Below are 17,901 nucleotides of genomic sequence, written 5' to 3'. Positions count from 1 at the left end.
AACCCGCAGTTGAGTTGAATATTGTATAACTTATTTGAAAAAGTAGAAAATTGCTTAAAATAATGTAGTTTGTAGTAATGTAGTTAAGTTCATTAGTTTATGTTAAAACTGTGTCATGCAAATGGTTTCTAAAATGTATAAGAATTTCAAATACATAAATCTTAAATTTAGGACTTTTTTGAGTCTGGGTGCATCAAAACCCACATCAAAAGGGAACAACAAAACATCTGAGCGTTACGTCTTGTTGATTTTCTGCTTTGGGCTTTTTTAAGGAAACATAGATTTAGGTGAGTGGGGGACTAAAGATATGAGTGAAAATGTCACTTTTAGAGTGAAACACCAACTGTGACTAGTAGAGATACAGTAAAGCGGGACGCTAAGCTAACCTGCGAGTGTTAATGAGAGCCTGTGTGACAGGATGGTAAAGTAGCAGCTTTCCCCCGTTCCCTCGGCTCAGGGCCTGTGCTAGTGTAATTGCATGCTGACTTCAGCACACTGTAGAGCCTCTGAGAAGTCCAGATTAAGAGTAAAATACTGTTTCATGTCACACAGATTTAGACTGTGTCTAAACCAGTCTCTGTAGCCCATTTTCCCAACTGTATGCATAAAGCATCTGGAGAGACTATGCTCACATTTACAAATGCAAAGCTGTTTTCAGCTGCTCTAGAGTTGATAAAAAAGGGAAAAACATGGCAAGTTAACTACCCTAAAATGAATGCGAATTTGGCCTAGATCTGTAGACTTGAATATATACTTACTCTAAAATTTGAAAGGTTGGAGTCGGTTGGATTTTTGTATGGTTTTGTTTTTGAAAGAAGTCTTTGATGCTCACCAAATAGTATTATATTTTAAAATAAGTTTTATTTTATTTGAAAATATTTTAAACTGTAATTTATTCATCTGATATGAAAGCTGAATTTTCAGCATCATTATTTCAGTCTTAAGGAAATCATTCTAATATGCTGAGTTGATGATGATTACTTAACATTTCTTATTATGATAAAAATAATTGTGCTGCTTAATTTATATATATATATATATATATATATATATATATATATATATATATATATATGTATATATATATATATATATATATATATATATATATATATATATATATATATATATATATATATATATTTATTTATATATATATAGACACACACACACACACACACACATTGGAACAAAGTAAGTCGTTACTGTCACTTTCGATCATGATTTATATGCAAGCTTGCTCAATAAAATTTGATTTCTTAAAATTTTTTAATAAAATTAAAATCTTACTCACCCCAAATATTTGAATAATAGCCCAGTGCATATGGCTCAAACTCATTTTTGAATTCACTTCGGAAAAATAGCTCAAATTCTGTGGTGAAACTGAAGTTGTTGGTCAGATTCTTAAAGAAGACATGATATATTGGATAGAAATCACAACATACAATAGAACATGTTAAGTTGTGGTTAGTCTGGCTGAAATATCAATAAACTTTAGGTCTGAGATGATTGAAATAAACAGAATGATATGAGATCTGTTCCAAAACCCAGTTATCTGCCTAGGCAGCATTTTAAGGCATCATAGTGCTCCCAACGCAAAGACTCTCACTAGCTTTGTTTCTAAATATAATGACTCCCTTATTTCTGGCAGTCACAGTTTCATATTTACAGTAATATAATAATAATTCCAGATTTCAATATTCAATTTAAACCCATTAATGCCCATTTAAAAATTAATCTCTTAGCATTATTCATGCAATTCTAATAACAGTGTAAACACATTCATGGCATCTATGAATGATAAATATACCTAAATGCCATAGCTTCTAAAAACAATGTTATGGCATTAACAATTCAAGTGTAATAAATTCTGTTGCATCGTAATTCTTTCTAAAGATGGATTTTTATAATGTCTGTTCAATGCTTTTCTCATTTAACATAATAGTGACTTTTTGGGGGGGGGGGGGGGGGGGGTCATTTATCAGCCAACATTGATGTTATTATGAATACAAGCAATACTGTTCTTATTTCAATCTAATAATAATCATAATAATAATTATAAGCTTATTAGTGTATCACTGTTGACGTGAGGAGCACTATTTTATAACACACACAGATGCTGCCTACGCAGACGGTTTCAAAACAAAGGTCCTGTGTAAGACAGCTCACCAAGCTTCAAAACATAGAGTTCATGTATGGTGCATGTGTTATTTAAAATGATAAAAAATAAGAAAAACAATGATTTCAACACTTGTTAACACTAGTTGAATACCAGGAAAACATGGTTCTTACCCATTTAGATTTCATAATTTACTTGTTTTGATCATTTAACATCAAATTGTTAGGTTTCAGATAGGAAAAAATAATAATTTTGCTCTGTATTCATAAAACATATATTTTACATGGATACGATGAAGCACAATGTTTCGGTTTGTAATATGTCACTAATTGAGTAGAACAGGATTTGAATGCTTGGGGAGATATTTTGGCCAAAGTCACTAATATTCTGCTATATTGCTATACATTTACATTCACAATGGAATCTAAGAAACCACCTGCTTATTATTCATGAATTATATCCATTTTGTGTGACACAGGAAATCAACTCCAATACAAAATGTCTAACCATATACCGAAACACTGCTCTCTATAGGTTTGACTTTAAATCTGAGGTCAAAATCCAAAATGGCAACATTGAAGCATATGCAATACGTCTTTACCTTTCTTTTTCTTTTTCTTTTTTTTTTTGCACAATGGATGAATAAAATAAAATAAAAAAACTATTTACAGCACTGGCTTATTTATAGCACATCAAGGAATCACTGTTTGGATTCGTAACACCCACTTTCTGAAATGTATAGCAGACTGTGTTCAGTGGACTTCAGTCTTCACTATTATATTTACAGTATAAGGATATGAAATGAAATACACTTGCTGTATATACAAAGAAATTAAAACTTGAGAATATTGTACAGTTCAATGCTTTTTTCAATCCCTGGGAGATGCGACACCTTAAAAATGTGTGCAAAAAATTAAATAAAAATGGCTTTGTTAACTGTTAAAACTGTTATAAATTAATTTTCGATTCTAAATTATGAATACTCATTATTCAAAAGGCATTCTTATTTGTAAGGCATTCACTTATGAAGCAAAATGATTCCGTAGGCCATTTATCTACAAAAAAAAAAAAAGAAAAGAAAAAAAAATACAGATGGACAGTATATATTTGAGAAACTTACAATAAATTACATTTAGCCGAAGGTTTGTTCGTGATAAAGTTACATTTTATAACATTTTCCAAAAAGATATCAAGCTCTCTTGTGTTCGTATATCAAGAGATTTATTCAACGCTATCTCACGACCAATTCGTACTTATTTTACGAGGTGGCTTATTCGTAAGAATTTGTACGACCTCACTCGTACGATTTTACACGACCCCAGTGACGGTTAGGTTTAGGGGCGGGGTTAGGTGTAGGTCATTCGTACAAATTCATACGAATTGTGCACCTTGTAAAATACGTACGATTTGGCAACAATCGTATGAAATTGTACGAGTGTGGTCTTATGAATTCGTACGAATAAGCCAACTTGTGAAAAATGTACGAATTGCCGTGAGATCGGGTTGGATTTATTCCACAAAACATTCTCAACGTTTGATATTTCATGGATTTTACTTAAGTTCGAGCTCCAAAAAAAGCTTTACTATAGAGATGTTATTCTTAATAGTTACTCTATATTCCCTCTTTATAGAAGTACAAAAAGCTTGCCTTCAAATTGACATTTTATCACAGTGCTTTTGGAAAGGTATCTCACTTCATGACTGAAAAATTCACCGTTTAGTCCATATCTCTTCACCTTTAGACGAAGGCTCGATAAGCGTGATAAATGTGCAATTAAAACTTGAAATGTTTCAACAACCACTAATTTAGAAGATTGCAGAGCAGGATTGATTACAAGAAGAATGCAAAGCTGTAATATAAAGAGGGATATAAACACTGTTGGCTTTTCTTGCATGCTTTAGATGCAATTTTGTCCCCTCCGTTCAAGTTCTGACAAATATAAAAAAAAACGAGATGACCTACAGAAAAATTAAGTTAATGTAGTCACTAAAAACACTCTCCAAAATTTATGAAAATCAGTTTGAATAGTTAAATGAACTTGGCATAAATACGTTCTGACCCAACAAAAATGCAAAGTTTTTGATACTAAAAGCCACCTTTTTTTTCACACAGTTTCAAAACTGATAAACTGGCAGATATAATTCAAAAATGCACCGGGCAAGTGGCTTTCCCCCCAACTTTCCATTACGATTCCAATACAACATTTTTTTGAATTTCAAATGTTGGTAAATTGGTAATTTCTCAACCAATCATGTTTTCAGTGACTTGTAGAGTAGTTAAATCTATTCTTATTTTCCACGCAGATTGTAACAAACAAGACACCCATGCAAATCTGAGCTCCTTAGAAAACTATTAACAATGACAGTGTTTGGAATTTACAAAAAAAGCATAAAGGAAAACTGTCAACCTTTAAAATTGTGATACCTCTGTACACATTATTACAATACGCCTCCGCCTTCTTTCTTGACGTTTTCAGACGCTCGTGCAGTTGGGGATCTCCCTTGTGCTTTCGCAGGTGTTGATCACACCGCCTACTCGCCGAAAACACAGAAATGACACATTAGCCTTCAAAATTCTTCCTCAACAAACAAAACTGTCTATATTTATTTTCTTAACACGTGTCCCCGGATGATTACTCAGAAGAAAACTTACTGAATAATCTTGCTTTTAATTTAAAAAATGACTTTTCTTCAACCCAGACCTACTTTTCACTATATTCAGCGAAATCTCACTGCATATAATCAAGTCTCAACATGACTTCAAGTTGGATAAATGGTTTGCTTTGAAATGCATAACATTACAGAAGACAAATGCATAGCGAATGCCATTTTATGTTATCTTAAAACGCTTGATTATACGCTCAACCATATATATTAGACATGTATAAATGAACAAACTAGATGTTTTCAGCATTAGAGTCATTAAATATTTAACCTCATGAAGGCAAGCAAAATGAATGTAAACCAGGCTAGAAACTGAACCATTAAGTAAGAAATCAAGCAAAAAAACGAATTTTTCATCCTCCTATTAAACACCCACAGAAAGAGTGGTGGGATTTATTTGCTGCGTGGCACTGAATGTTGCATGTTTATTCATCACAATTGTTGTTATCACACTGACCCCAATTTGACCCATTTTATAGTTTAATCAGTGCTCTTTTATAATCACTGCTTAACAGCACCAATTAAATATTAATTTGCAGTTATTAAGCAATTACATGATCACAGACGCATCCACTTGGGAAATAAGGACACTTGGGCCCACTGTAGATAGTTCTCATTAGCATGCATTATGTGTCCGATTATAAACTCTCTTGATTCCAAAGGCTGTATTTTGGTCTAATGGTTTCCTCTATGTAATTCTAAAAGCTGAATGATTCATATTTTAGTGTAAAACACAAAGCTTGCCACCACAAGAGTCGGTTTATAATAGCACGCAGGTTTGTGACTCAGATAGTCTCGAGGCTGAAAAAGACTAAGGCTTGAAAAAAATTAAATTACTTTTCCTATCATGCAATTTATACTTGAGAACTACTTAGAATACTAGAAAAAGACAATTATTCAGAGATGTATCTGGTAAAGTTGGTATTATGTTCACTAAGTTCCACCTTAAAAAAAAACATTAATGACCAATACTACTTTAGCATCTTCTGTCATGTACTGTGCATGGTTTCTGAAGTACTGGACATCAAAGGAACTCTGTGTGTTTAGATGGAAATTATATATATTTACAGAAATTATATATTATATTATGTGGATTACATATATATTAAATTAAATCTTAATTGAATATATATATGCAGAAAATAGAAAATAGCAAATGGGTTATATAAGGTTTAATTTTTCTAATAATGTCACTCACGTTTGGCACGGGCCTCCAGCTCTTTCTCCATCAGCTCTTTCTGGGTGGAGAACTCACTCAGGGTGATTTTTGGTGTGGCGTCATTCTGGCCCACCGTACTGATCATCTCCTGCTCTTTCTCATGGTTTACCTCCGCATAAATGTTAATCCAAGGGATTTTTCTGCAGAACAAGTTTTTGGTGAAAAAAATAATAATAATAACAATAAAACATCAGCATTAACAATAACCATTTTTTATTTTATTTTTTAAAAGGTGTAATTTCTGAGCCACTAGAGACACAAAGCGGAATTGCAACGTGTTTGTTTGAATTCAGAACTCTTAAATCAAATGAACAAAAAAGTCAAATGTGAAATTATATGTTTGTTTTGGTGCCTTTTTCAGTGGCAAATTGGCATAACATGCACGACAAAACAAAATGAGGGATATGCATGCACACTCACAAGTTGTTAAATACGGTGTGACTGATATCACAATCCTTCATTGTATTCCTGAAATAATGACAGTGATAATTGCTGAATATATTTAATATCTTCTGTAGAAGAAGTTGCCCAGGCAATCAGAGGTACTGAGAAGCCATGCAGGGCAACCCGGAATGAATTATAGAGATGTTTTTATAATTCCCTGAAATTGCATGGCATGCTTTCCCAACACGCTAACCACACTGTAATGTGTTTGCTTTTTTCCAAGCTCACTTTATATTTTTATGAATTAGATTAAAAAAAAATATATATTCTCAAATTACTATTAATTTTGTGAGTTAATTGCTTTGTTTTTCCAAGTGTAACATTTCCATAAATACGCTTGCTTTTTAAATTACTTGGGGGGAGGAAAATTATATCCATTATTAATGATTGTTTCAACATTTCCATGAGTCTTTTCCATTTGAATAATTTTGAGACCAAATAAATTATTCAAAGTGCTACAAAACAGTTTTCCAGTAGAGGAACCATGGCTGCATATTAAACAATTCACTGATATTTCCCTGCACTTTCAGGAAGCAGGAATATTTTTTTCTTTTCTTTTTTTCAACGTTTCTATATCCAAACTAATAACTAGATTTTACAACTAGCATGAGCAAAAATAGAACTCTCAAAACACCCAGATACAAAAGAAAGTTGCTGCCGATTCCACCTCATCAAATCTTACTTTATATTTCATCTTTATATAAAGATAAACAGAAACGAGAACTATGGTGTGCATGAAAAGAATGAAGTTCAGTGGCTCGAGTCCTGGTAAAAAATAATAAAAAAAATGAATAAGTGATGCAAAATCTGTTTGCATAGATGTACCTCTTAAATTTGTAGATGAGAAATACAGCTAAACCCAAAAACACCACAGACAGAAGCATCAGCATAGCAGAACTGCTGTGTCTCGGGATGGAGTCAACCAGTGGAGCTGCGACAAAGACAAACACAAGTGTTACTCCACACTTCTTTTTTTTTGTCCATTAAAAACAATATCTCAATATTTGTTTCAGAACAAAGCATGTCAGTCTAAAAATGCCATTTCATGCCGATCTAAGACCTTTTATCACCAGCGGATTAAAGAAACAACTGATCTTGAGTCATTCTACAGAGCATCTCCTGTGACAGTTTCCCAAACCCCCTTCAGCTCTCTCAGAGGGACTTCTGCCAATTGTTGGCATCCCTTCAAAATCGTTCATGGGAGCCTTACACCCACTGGCTGTATATTTCCCCTGTGACTATGTTGTAGAAAGACAGCCCCATGAATCCTCTGACCTTTTCGAGAGAATCCTGAATGCTTTCCAGAACTTTCGACACAAAAAGTGCCAAGGAGACTGCCAGTGTTTCTCAGTAAAAGTGCATGGGTAATAGCACAGACCATGAGTCATATATCAGTTAGTTTGCTCACTACTAGTCGATTATATTATATCTGCAAGGAATCAGTAACCATTACCAAGAAAATGTTAATGAATCCAAATTATGTAAATGTGGCATATGGTGGCAAAAAAAAAAAAAAAAAAAAGATAATACTGAATACAGGGTAAATTAGAATGAATTCATTAAAACATACATGACATCTTTTTATGGTATTGTGGATCCAATTCAAATGATTTATTCATCTGGCCAATGTATTTATCCCAAAAACAGTACTTTCACTTTCGATCAATTTAATGCAGCACTGATAAAAAACTGAATCAAAGAAAAATAGTGTAGTGTAACTCACAAGTTTAAGACTTGCGATTCTTCCTTCTTTTTAAACCAAATGGCACAAAATGTCATTCATTCCCAGTGTTTTGCAACCAGATCTGAAAATTAACTGGTTCTTGATTCCCAATCGAAACAATAGACCAGAAAGCCTTATTCTTCTCACTGCTGACTGTGAGTGTTTTTTTCTTCTTCAAAAGTGGGGAGATCGTGCAAGCCATGATTGCTGGAGAGCAATTATCCAATTATCTTCCATAAGGCTTTCAGCATCACTGGTGGAGCATAAAAGCCCAATCTTTCAACAATTTATAGTGCTGACAAGCGTCTGGTCTCAGGAAAGCAATCAACGTAATTACCCAGGAGAACTGAGGGAACAGTATATACTGTAGCACCCAACAGAGGCTAGAGAGGGAGATCAACTGAAATGCCACTGTGAAATGTAATCCAATATAAGCAGTTGCACACTACAGATGTCAGTTAAATCATATCAACATTTTTTGTTACCTAAAGTTAATTGTGTGGTGTAAACGATGACCCGGGAGCCAGGTTTCAACTCGAACTCCACAGAGATCTGATTCAATGCGTTGACCAAGATTTCTGAGATCTAGGAAGAAAACAACATTCAGAAGAGTTAAATACAGTAGTGCTTGCTCACTAAGATGCTATGTGTTTTGTGCATGTAGCTATGCAGTTAGTAAAGTATTCTAGGGTAAACCCGCAGTGCGACACACATCCCCCGTATCAAACAGGACGAGTTCCAGTGAATGCCCAAAATGACTTGTTACAGCTCTTTCTGCAGCTTCAATGACAATTAAATTGGCTAAATAGTAAAATGTGTTGTTATTCTTAAGAGTGTAATTTGCCAGTTGTGATTACGCCTGTGACATATTAAAGAGTAGAGCTTTATTTTGTGAAATGGGGGGTGTCAGTAGTGTGGGGCTATGATAATTTGGGTTGTGGATCAAAGAGTTTTAAGGGTTTATTTCAAACCCTAAACAGTTATAAAGTCTCCACAAGCACTACTATTCAACATTTCACCCTCAAAAAAGTAAATTCAAAAGCCCCTACTGTAAAAGACTCTTGTTGGAACACGTCCTTGTCATGTAAGCCTAATTAGACACGGGTCTTTCCGCTAGAGATAATAATGCCTTTTTAATTTAAAGAAAAAAGAAAATAGGTAATAGGTAGGAATGTCAAACAATCCCCTCGAGAATATTTTTGACACGTCGTCTCTTTTTGCGGTGACAGTTACTTTCATTGTAGCCCCGGGTAGAAGCTGCTCTTTTATTCTGATAGAGGTCCATCATTCTCCAGCGCATTTCAACCTTGACCGTTAATGAGAAACCATCAAATTTGCATCAGATCTCACGTCTAACCTGCTCCAGATCCTCCTCTGTCCTTTTCCTGCCATCCGATTGGTTCCTGGGAGGAAGCAGGAAGAGTTCGGCCGCAGTCGGAATGCCAGGAAACACGGCCACCAGCAACTGTTCTTCCGGAATGTCAGCGACCTGGGTGGTGCAGGAAAAAACGACCCTTATTAAATAAGGCTCAATGATTTATATGTTACCATCTCCCACATTTAAAAGGGTTACATTCATTTTAAACGAGGCTGATGGCTTCCAGTAAATCAGTTTTGATGTATACAGAATATAACCCGGCCAAGAAATTATTAGACGCAAGCGTGCGAGTGCAAACGGTTCTACACACGTTGAATTCCTAAAAACCTCAATCAATATCTTAGTCAGAGATCCACTACAAAGCCTAAAGGTCTAGACATGACCGGCTGCCGCAAAGCCAATAAAGAAAAGCCCACCTTGTATTCTCCCAGAGATACTCACCGAAGGCCATTTCCCTCATAAAGAGGAAATTATCTGACCTCAGGTAAATAATCTTTGTCTTATCTGGTACTACCACGCAGGGCTCGACCGGTTATAAGACAATAGCTCAGAAATAGACAGCCTAAGCATAATTTACGATGAGCAATGCGGCCAGAGCCGAAGCAGGCTTGCGAATCAATACTCTGAGTCCAAGTTTGTACTCGCCACTGCAATATTGGAGAAAGAAAAACCCTGGGGCTCATTGAAGGATTCAGCCTATGTGCAACTGCTACTGATATTCCTAATGATTAATGCACATCTCCAAGCTCCAGCCTTTATTTCTTTCTCAACACGCTAGATTCGACACACACTCCATCTGCTTGCGAATTAAGGTCCAAAAAGGCAATTAGACAGCAAAAGAGAGACATAATGTTGCAATGCTCTTAATTACACCCTGCTAATAGCTTAAGAGTCATTGTTGTAATTAAATCACTTCTTGTCAAAACATTCCTTTCCCAGACCGAAGAACTGCAGAATAGCATTAAAAGACACAGACGCAATAATCCATTATAGCAGAGGACAAAGTTGTTATTAAAGAGGTTGTTTAGACATCTGTTGTGTTTTCTGTCATTGTAGTTCATCTTTCCCTATTTAAGTGCTTGGCCGTGTCTATTATTGACTCTCTGCTAGAATGCAAATATAGCTTTACAGACAAATTTAAACAATTCAACATTTCTAGTATTTTTCATTCAGATGTATAGTGATGAAAAAAAAAATCCATTATTATCATCTTTACAGACACCATACATTGTGTAAATGCTTTCTTGGAAGCCAAGGCATCAATGTGAAAGTCCTTGGGCAGTTTTTTAAACACAACACTCACAGATGAACAATTTACTGCGAATAAGTACAAAGTGAGAAATTTGCACAGCATGGGCTGGGTTTTTGCTGGAGAATGTGCCGAAGTGCCGAACACTCTGGTCATGCTGAGAGTCCATATTAGGAAAATATGTCTGGATGTGGTGCAGTTGAAATGCAGTTGGTCCAGTGACAGGAAGTCACACTCACCTCTATATATAGACTGGAGGTTTGAAGATACGTGCCATCTTGTTCCTCGTTTGAAGATATGTGTCTTCTTGCTACTGGAGGAACTAAATTTACGTTTGCACCAAATCTAGACATATTTACCTAAAATGATATACATATAAATACACACTACCAAAGTGTCGGGTCAGTAAGATTTTTGTTTTTGTTGTTTTCTCTTATAGTCACAAAAGATGCATTTATTTTGTTCAAACACACAGTAAAACTAATACTATGAAATGTTATAAATAAATAAATAAATTCAATCATATTTATATATTTTCATATTTTAGATGATATTTTAGAAATATATTTTAATATACTTTAGCAGAATTTTTTAGCATCTTTACTTTAGTCTTCAGTGCCACATAATCCTGAAGAAATTATTCTAATATTGTGATGATTCTAATATTGCTCAGCGACATTTCTTATTATCATTGTTAAAAACCATTCATGCGGTGTGTAATGTAGCTGTATGTGAATGTATTGAATGTTATTGTAATGAATCTGCAAAGTTGTACATTTGAAAGTTCACAATAAATAAAGCTATTGTCTCCTAAAATAAAGAATCGACCCCGAACAGCTGAAAAGAGTCCTTAGTAATTCAAATCCCACTTCCGTGACAGCCACACATCACAGGGTAACACAGTTGCACGATGCATGCCTATGTTCCACGTTGGCCGTCCGCGAACAACTTGAACCCGCCCACAAACATGTCATTCAACAAATCTGTTCAACACGGGATTCCCAAATGCCTGCTGTTGAAAGATGGATCAGTATCATGTTTATTTGGACCAGCTGCGCCTCTGAATAGCAACCTATAAGTATGATAAATAACAGATTTTCCATAGAGTGTTTAGAATACAGAACTATTTAAATAGGCATATAATTTACGACACGCGCTGTACACTGTAGACCAATCACAACAGACTATGCCATCTGACCAATCAGAGCGGAAAGGAGGAGTTTAGAGAATCTTTGAAATACTTTAAACATATCGTTTGAGAATAGCTGGAAAATAAGGTCAAATAAAAAAAAAAACAATGCAAATCTTCAATGTTACTTTTGTTCAATTTAATGCATACTTGCAAAATAAAAATATTAAATTCTTATAAAAACGAACAATTTTAGGAATATATATATATATATATTCCATGAAGATATTTTAAACTTAAAATAATAACGTAATTTGCTTTGCTAAGAATTCATTTGGACAATTTCAAAGGCGATTTTCTCAGTATTAAAATTTGTTTTGTGCACCCTCAGATTCCAGATTATCAAATAGTTGTATCTCTGCCAATATTGTCTGATCCTAATAAACCTAATAAACCAGACCGATCGGTGTGTGACTTCAAAGTACCACAAGATTTTTAGAGAGAATACGCCTGCTTGTGCTTTTGAATCGTTCTTTCGGTACTTTGATGTCATACACGATCTGTCTGTGCAGCGCCACTTCAAAACCAACGCGACTATGGCCAATGGTTCAACTCGCCAAATGGTTCACCCAATTCATTCAAAACGTGGATTAAGAAATGAAATGCTGCTGTAGGTTGATCGGGGATGAATTGAGCAAAACAGACAACATCGTGCCTAAAATAACACGATAGTAACTCCTTAATGAGCTGTTGTAAAAGATGAGTATCGCACTCTCGTGATATTGCACTTAGCCTACAGCTCGTTTGATATTTATTAACTACGTGATTTAGCTAAATATGAGACAAAATTTCAAACAGGGGTATTTTGCCCCATATCTTGAATTTTAGGGATATTCTCTAGGCTCCATCATGCAGTAACTTGTTGATCTGCCTCATATTAGTCATCAATCGACTGTATGAAATGGCAGATGATCCACATAGGTCTGGGGCGAGGCAAGTGCATTAAATGCATTAATAATTTTAACGCGTTATTTTTCTCCATTATTAATTAATCTAATTAACACGTTAAATGACCATATCTAATGTATATATACTGCATATATATAACCATTATTAAACTAAACAAAACTGATGCTCCATTTGGGCACTTGGGCATGTCATTACTCCATGTAAAATGTTGTGACGTTTAATGGATCGTTGATGTCACTAGTACTACAGGGTATTGTGCCGAACACCCACCCCCCCACCCCCATGGTATGATATCATATTCTCTCTATACCGCATACATAAATAACAGTGTCAAAAAGCCTAAAATAATAAACTTGGTCCTTCTTTCAGTATCAAAGTGTTTGTGATTCAAGTCCTGTGCTGACTCTGAGGCACTGGCTCTGCCTTTAACCCCTGCTACTGAAACCTTCTATTCTCATCTCCTCAGGCTGTTATACCGCTATCGCCCCAGTGTACCAGAACAGACAGCCGCCTCCACTCACCTCTCCTGCCCATTGCCTCAAACAGCCATCTTAAATGGACCTTGACTTTGATTATGTCTGAGCCCCGCTCTCCCTCGTTTTTTAATACACTGAGCTGTTTATCAGCAGCAGTATGGATAAAGTGTATCGGCTTCCTCTAGGGCACCACGGGATGTGCTTTAAATGCAAGAGGATAAATGAAAGGAACGGGAAAAAGTGAGTCTCCTTACCAGGAGAGCTCAATATTAAGCCATTAGGTTTTGAACTTGATGTTGAAACAAAGAGGGGAAAAAGTTGGAAGCGGACAGTTTTACTTCTGGTGAATTCTGGGTAAAGCCAGGGAATCTGAGGCCAGAAAGATAATGAGAGAGAAAGAGCACATGTAGAAGACGGAGGTGCGTTTACGAGCAGATGTGAGATCAGAAGCCTCTTTGTGCTCAGCTGGTCCGACTTTGTTCTCAGGCAGATTCTGTTCTGAATGACGGAGTTCAGATTTAAGTGTGATATTTAGGGATTTCTGTATTTTTGTGTTTTATGTCTGAAACAGAGAGAGAGTATGGCTGGTTTGATGAGAACAGTCTTCCTAACGAAACAGGAAGCTGCTAAATCACTTCAGACCAGACTAAGCTGGTTGTATGATCTTAGCTGCTCTCTAATGGTCTATTGGCTGGTTCTAGATGGGTTTGGGGTACTTTGGGCAATGTGAGCCCGGCTGGCTGCACTCCTAAACCAGTGACACTATTGTAAACCATCTCAAGACTAGCAGACAAGCTTAGGCTATTTTAACCATAACATTTTTTTATTTTTTATTTTTTTATTACGTGTTAAAATAATATACATACCATTCAAAAGTTTGGGATAAGTACGTTTTATTCATTTGAAAGAAATGTATACTTTTATTTAGCAGAGATGCATTAAACTGATCAAAAATGAGAGTTATATCTTGATTTTTATTTCAAATAAATTCAGTTCTTTTTAATTTTCTGTTTAAGAATTAAGAAAAAATGTATCATGGTTTCCACAAAAATATTAAACAGCAGAACTATTTTCAACATATATAATAATAATATGATTTATTTATTGATTGATTGATTGAAATATATACTTTCATTAAGAAAGGATGCATTAAATTGATCAAATGTTACAGTAAAAAAAAAAAAAATGTTAAATTCCCCCTCCCAAATTTTAATTGTCTGTTCATTGAAGAATCCTGACAAAAACATAAAGCAGCACACCTGTTTAATAAATAATGATAATAATGTAGACTACCCGCACATAAGAAACTTAAAAAAAAAATCATATTGACTCCAAACTTTAGCATAATAGTCCAAACAATCATTACAATTATTTGGGCCTAAAAAGATTAAGTTACATCTTAAACACTAGTTAGAATGAAACATTTCTGGCAACTTCAACTATCAGTTTTACATCACTTCTGAACATTCCAGACCAGTCCTGCTCTACTATGAAGTTAGCACATATGCATAACCAATTGAAACCACTGGGATATGATTCTATTTCGATGGACATTTGATACTGAACTCTGATGATCCCAGGGTATGTGTGTATGTGCACTGAGACTATGTAATGTCAATGTATCAATCAACAGTGGCTTTAGTCTCTCCAGCAGCTCTGAACACGACTGAGAACCACTGGGGCCATTGTCCACCACACACACACACACACACACACACACACACACACACAGAGAGAGAGACACTACTGCAGACATACATCTTCAACCTTCTGGAAGACAATGAATGACTTCCCCTGAATGCAGTTTACTAGCTAGTGATTCACTGGGAATTATGCAAATAGATTAATGCTGCCCACAGAATCTGTGTAGAACACACTACTGTGACCTCGTGAGTCAGTTCTGAGTGCTAGGCATAGTACTAGATATACTTTACTACTGCATCACTGTGATCCAGACATCTGAATTGGCTCTTCAAAATGTTCTTGTCAACAGGACGCTTCTGGAAATATCCCCCGTCATAACTGCTGCTGTGATCATCTCTTTAAAATGAAGTTTAACTTACAGCCTGCTTACTGCAGGCAGTAATATTGTGATGTTAATTGCACCAGGAAAATAGGCGCTGAGTTTTGATATCTATAATAAGCCTAATTTACATATAAAGGACGTGTGTTTGTGCTGAAATGGAAGACAATGACTTAATTTAAACAGAGCACAGTGCTGTTTCAGTGCATTTAGCATCTGGTTAAACGGATTGTGGGTGGTTAGTCAATAAAATGCAGGATTTTGGGATGGAAAGTGACAATAGTGATGAACTGGTTAGCGGATTCTCCCCTTTGTGTCATGAGAACAAGAACAAAAAAATATGTCCAGTTACATTTGTTTTCTTGATAGGCCAATTGCTTTCTCTGATATAATGGAAGCTTTAATATGAACAAGATCTTAAAATAATGAAACGCATAATTATTTTACATGTAGGTTGAAGTCAGCTAAAATGGGCTTTCAGGTAAAATGGGCCAAATAAGGTTGTAGCATCATATCTCTTTTTTTTTTTTTTTTTTTTTTTATAGTCAGGTCATAATATCCGATCTTGTATTGTTGCTTCAACACTTGTTGACACGTAACAATAATTACACACACATTTTTACGCAGAAATAGAGAGTGAAATAGAGAGTGTATGCATATAAAATCTTTAAAAAAAAAAATACAAACACACAAACTACCAGTCAAAAGTTTTTGAATAGTGAGATTAAAAAAAAGGTAATGTTGAAATATTTTTGCTACTTAAAATAACTGTTTTCCATTCAAATATATTTTAAAATGTTATTTATTCCTGTAATCAAAGCTAAATTTCTAATATTCTGATTTGCGGTTCAAGGAAAAAATATTCAGTTGAGTAAAACATGTTTTCAGGAATCTTTGATGAATAGAAAGATCAACAAAGAGCCATTAAAAACTGAGAAACAACAAAAATAAAAAATAAAATAACTAAATATGTGCCACCAATATATACGTTTTTTGTGTTTTAAGCAAACGTCAAAGAAAATATAGTCAAAATCTATTTGCAAATGAAGTGAGAAATATAAATTAATAACAATTCTTGATAGGCTGATTATTTTCTCTGATATAATGGAAGCTTGAATCTAAATAAAATAACAAAATAACTGATTTAATATATAATTATTTAAAATGTAAACAAAGAGACATTAAAAGTTGAAAAAATAAAACTTTACAAATAATATCTAAATATGTGCCATATAATTAATTTGTTTTGCTAGACTGATAAGATTATCATAATATAGTTAACATGTTTAAATATGTCACAAAGTATTTTCTTTTTTTCTTTTTCTTGTTATAAGAAAATATGGACAAGAATCAATTCGTCAGCATGTAAGAAAAAAAAAGACCTAATAACTTATTGCTAGACAGACTCTGATTTAATGCAGGCTTTAATCAAAATAGTATAATAAAATATTTGATATAAGTAATTATTTCAAATTAATTACAAAAAAAAAAATTTATATATATATATATATATATATATATATATATATATATATGTCTGATAAATATTTAATATCAATGCATTTATTTGTTTAAAACTCTTTTTTGAACAAACTTCATTTGTTTTATTTCACAAATATGAGCAACTGACTTTGTTTTTGCCTATTGTTCTTGGATTTATTTAGTGATTCATTGGTTTTTCAGTGAATGAAAATATAAAAGCGAAGTGCAAGGGACAAGGACAAAGGATAGAATCAAGGCAACGTGAGGTATTTGACCAGGATCTGGAGGAGCTACAGAGACGAGACAGGAAAAAATTCCCACTCACTTGTAGAACAGCCTTCTGAATTACCCGACCCACATCCTGTCTCCACTCCGGGATGTCGGGGTTAGCCTCGTCCAGATTAGGAGAGAAAGACAAAAGAAGCGATTTGAAGAATTCTGTCAAAGAGGAAGAGAGAAGCAGAGACAGACCTTTAATTCTTTCTCTCTAAGATGCCCAACACCTTCTATCTGCTGTGATTTGTTCCAGATGATTTAGTCGAGGTGGAGCAGAGTTATCATTACTGACAGGTATGGAAAGGTTAGCGCTGATCACAAAAATGATACAGTCTATTTGTCAGTTGCCAGAAGGGAGATTTGATGACTAGCTTCCTGTGTCAAGAGACAATTTCCTGTGATTCTGAACATTCTGAAAGTTGCAATTATACATTTCTTCAAGGGTAGGGTTATTTATAGTTGTTTATTATACAGTATATTATTGTTACTATGGAGAAAAAAAGTCAAATAACATTAATGTGACTATATTTAATGTCTCATTGAGCATATACTGTTTGGGTTGTGAACTATGGACTTTTGGAAAAATGATTCTCAAGTTTATCAACTTCCTCCATAAGTACAAATGGTCATGAATGTATCACAGGAGAATTGTTTTTGTGTGTGTCAGAAAATCATCCATATTTCTGCCACATCGCAAATCAAGTGAAATAGAATTATGGTAATTAAAATGACATCTCAAAAATTATTATA

At 34.5% G+C, this 17,901-nt stretch overlaps 1 protein-coding gene across 1 annotated transcript in view; it reads right to left on the bottom strand.

Annotated features, from left to right (window-relative positions):
• Window positions 1-1,963: 1,963 nt before the first annotated feature.
• Window positions 1,964-17,901, bottom strand: part of sorcs3a (sortilin related VPS10 domain containing receptor 3a) — a 207,272-nt gene continuing 191,334 nt past the window's right edge. Inside the window, exons 22-27 of the mRNA XM_052546258.1 lie at window positions 17,201-17,313; window positions 9,527-9,658; window positions 8,655-8,754; window positions 7,272-7,377; window positions 5,982-6,142; window positions 1,964-4,651 (exon numbers count right to left, since the gene is read on the bottom strand). Coding sequence (XP_052402218.1) covers window positions 4,593-4,651; window positions 5,982-6,142; window positions 7,272-7,377; window positions 8,655-8,754; window positions 9,527-9,658; window positions 17,201-17,313 — 671 coding nt within the window. The 3' untranslated portion in view covers window positions 1,964-4,592. The remainder of the gene's footprint in view (window positions 4,652-5,981; window positions 6,143-7,271; window positions 7,378-8,654; window positions 8,755-9,526; window positions 9,659-17,200; window positions 17,314-17,901) is intronic.

Source organism: Carassius gibelio, chromosome B1 (assembly GCF_023724105.1).
Source record: "Carassius gibelio isolate Cgi1373 ecotype wild population from Czech Republic chromosome B1, carGib1.2-hapl.c, whole genome shotgun sequence".
Lineage (NCBI taxonomy): Eukaryota > Metazoa > Chordata > Actinopteri > Cypriniformes > Cyprinidae > Carassius > Carassius gibelio.
This window is presented reverse-complemented; position numbering and strand designations above follow the sequence as displayed.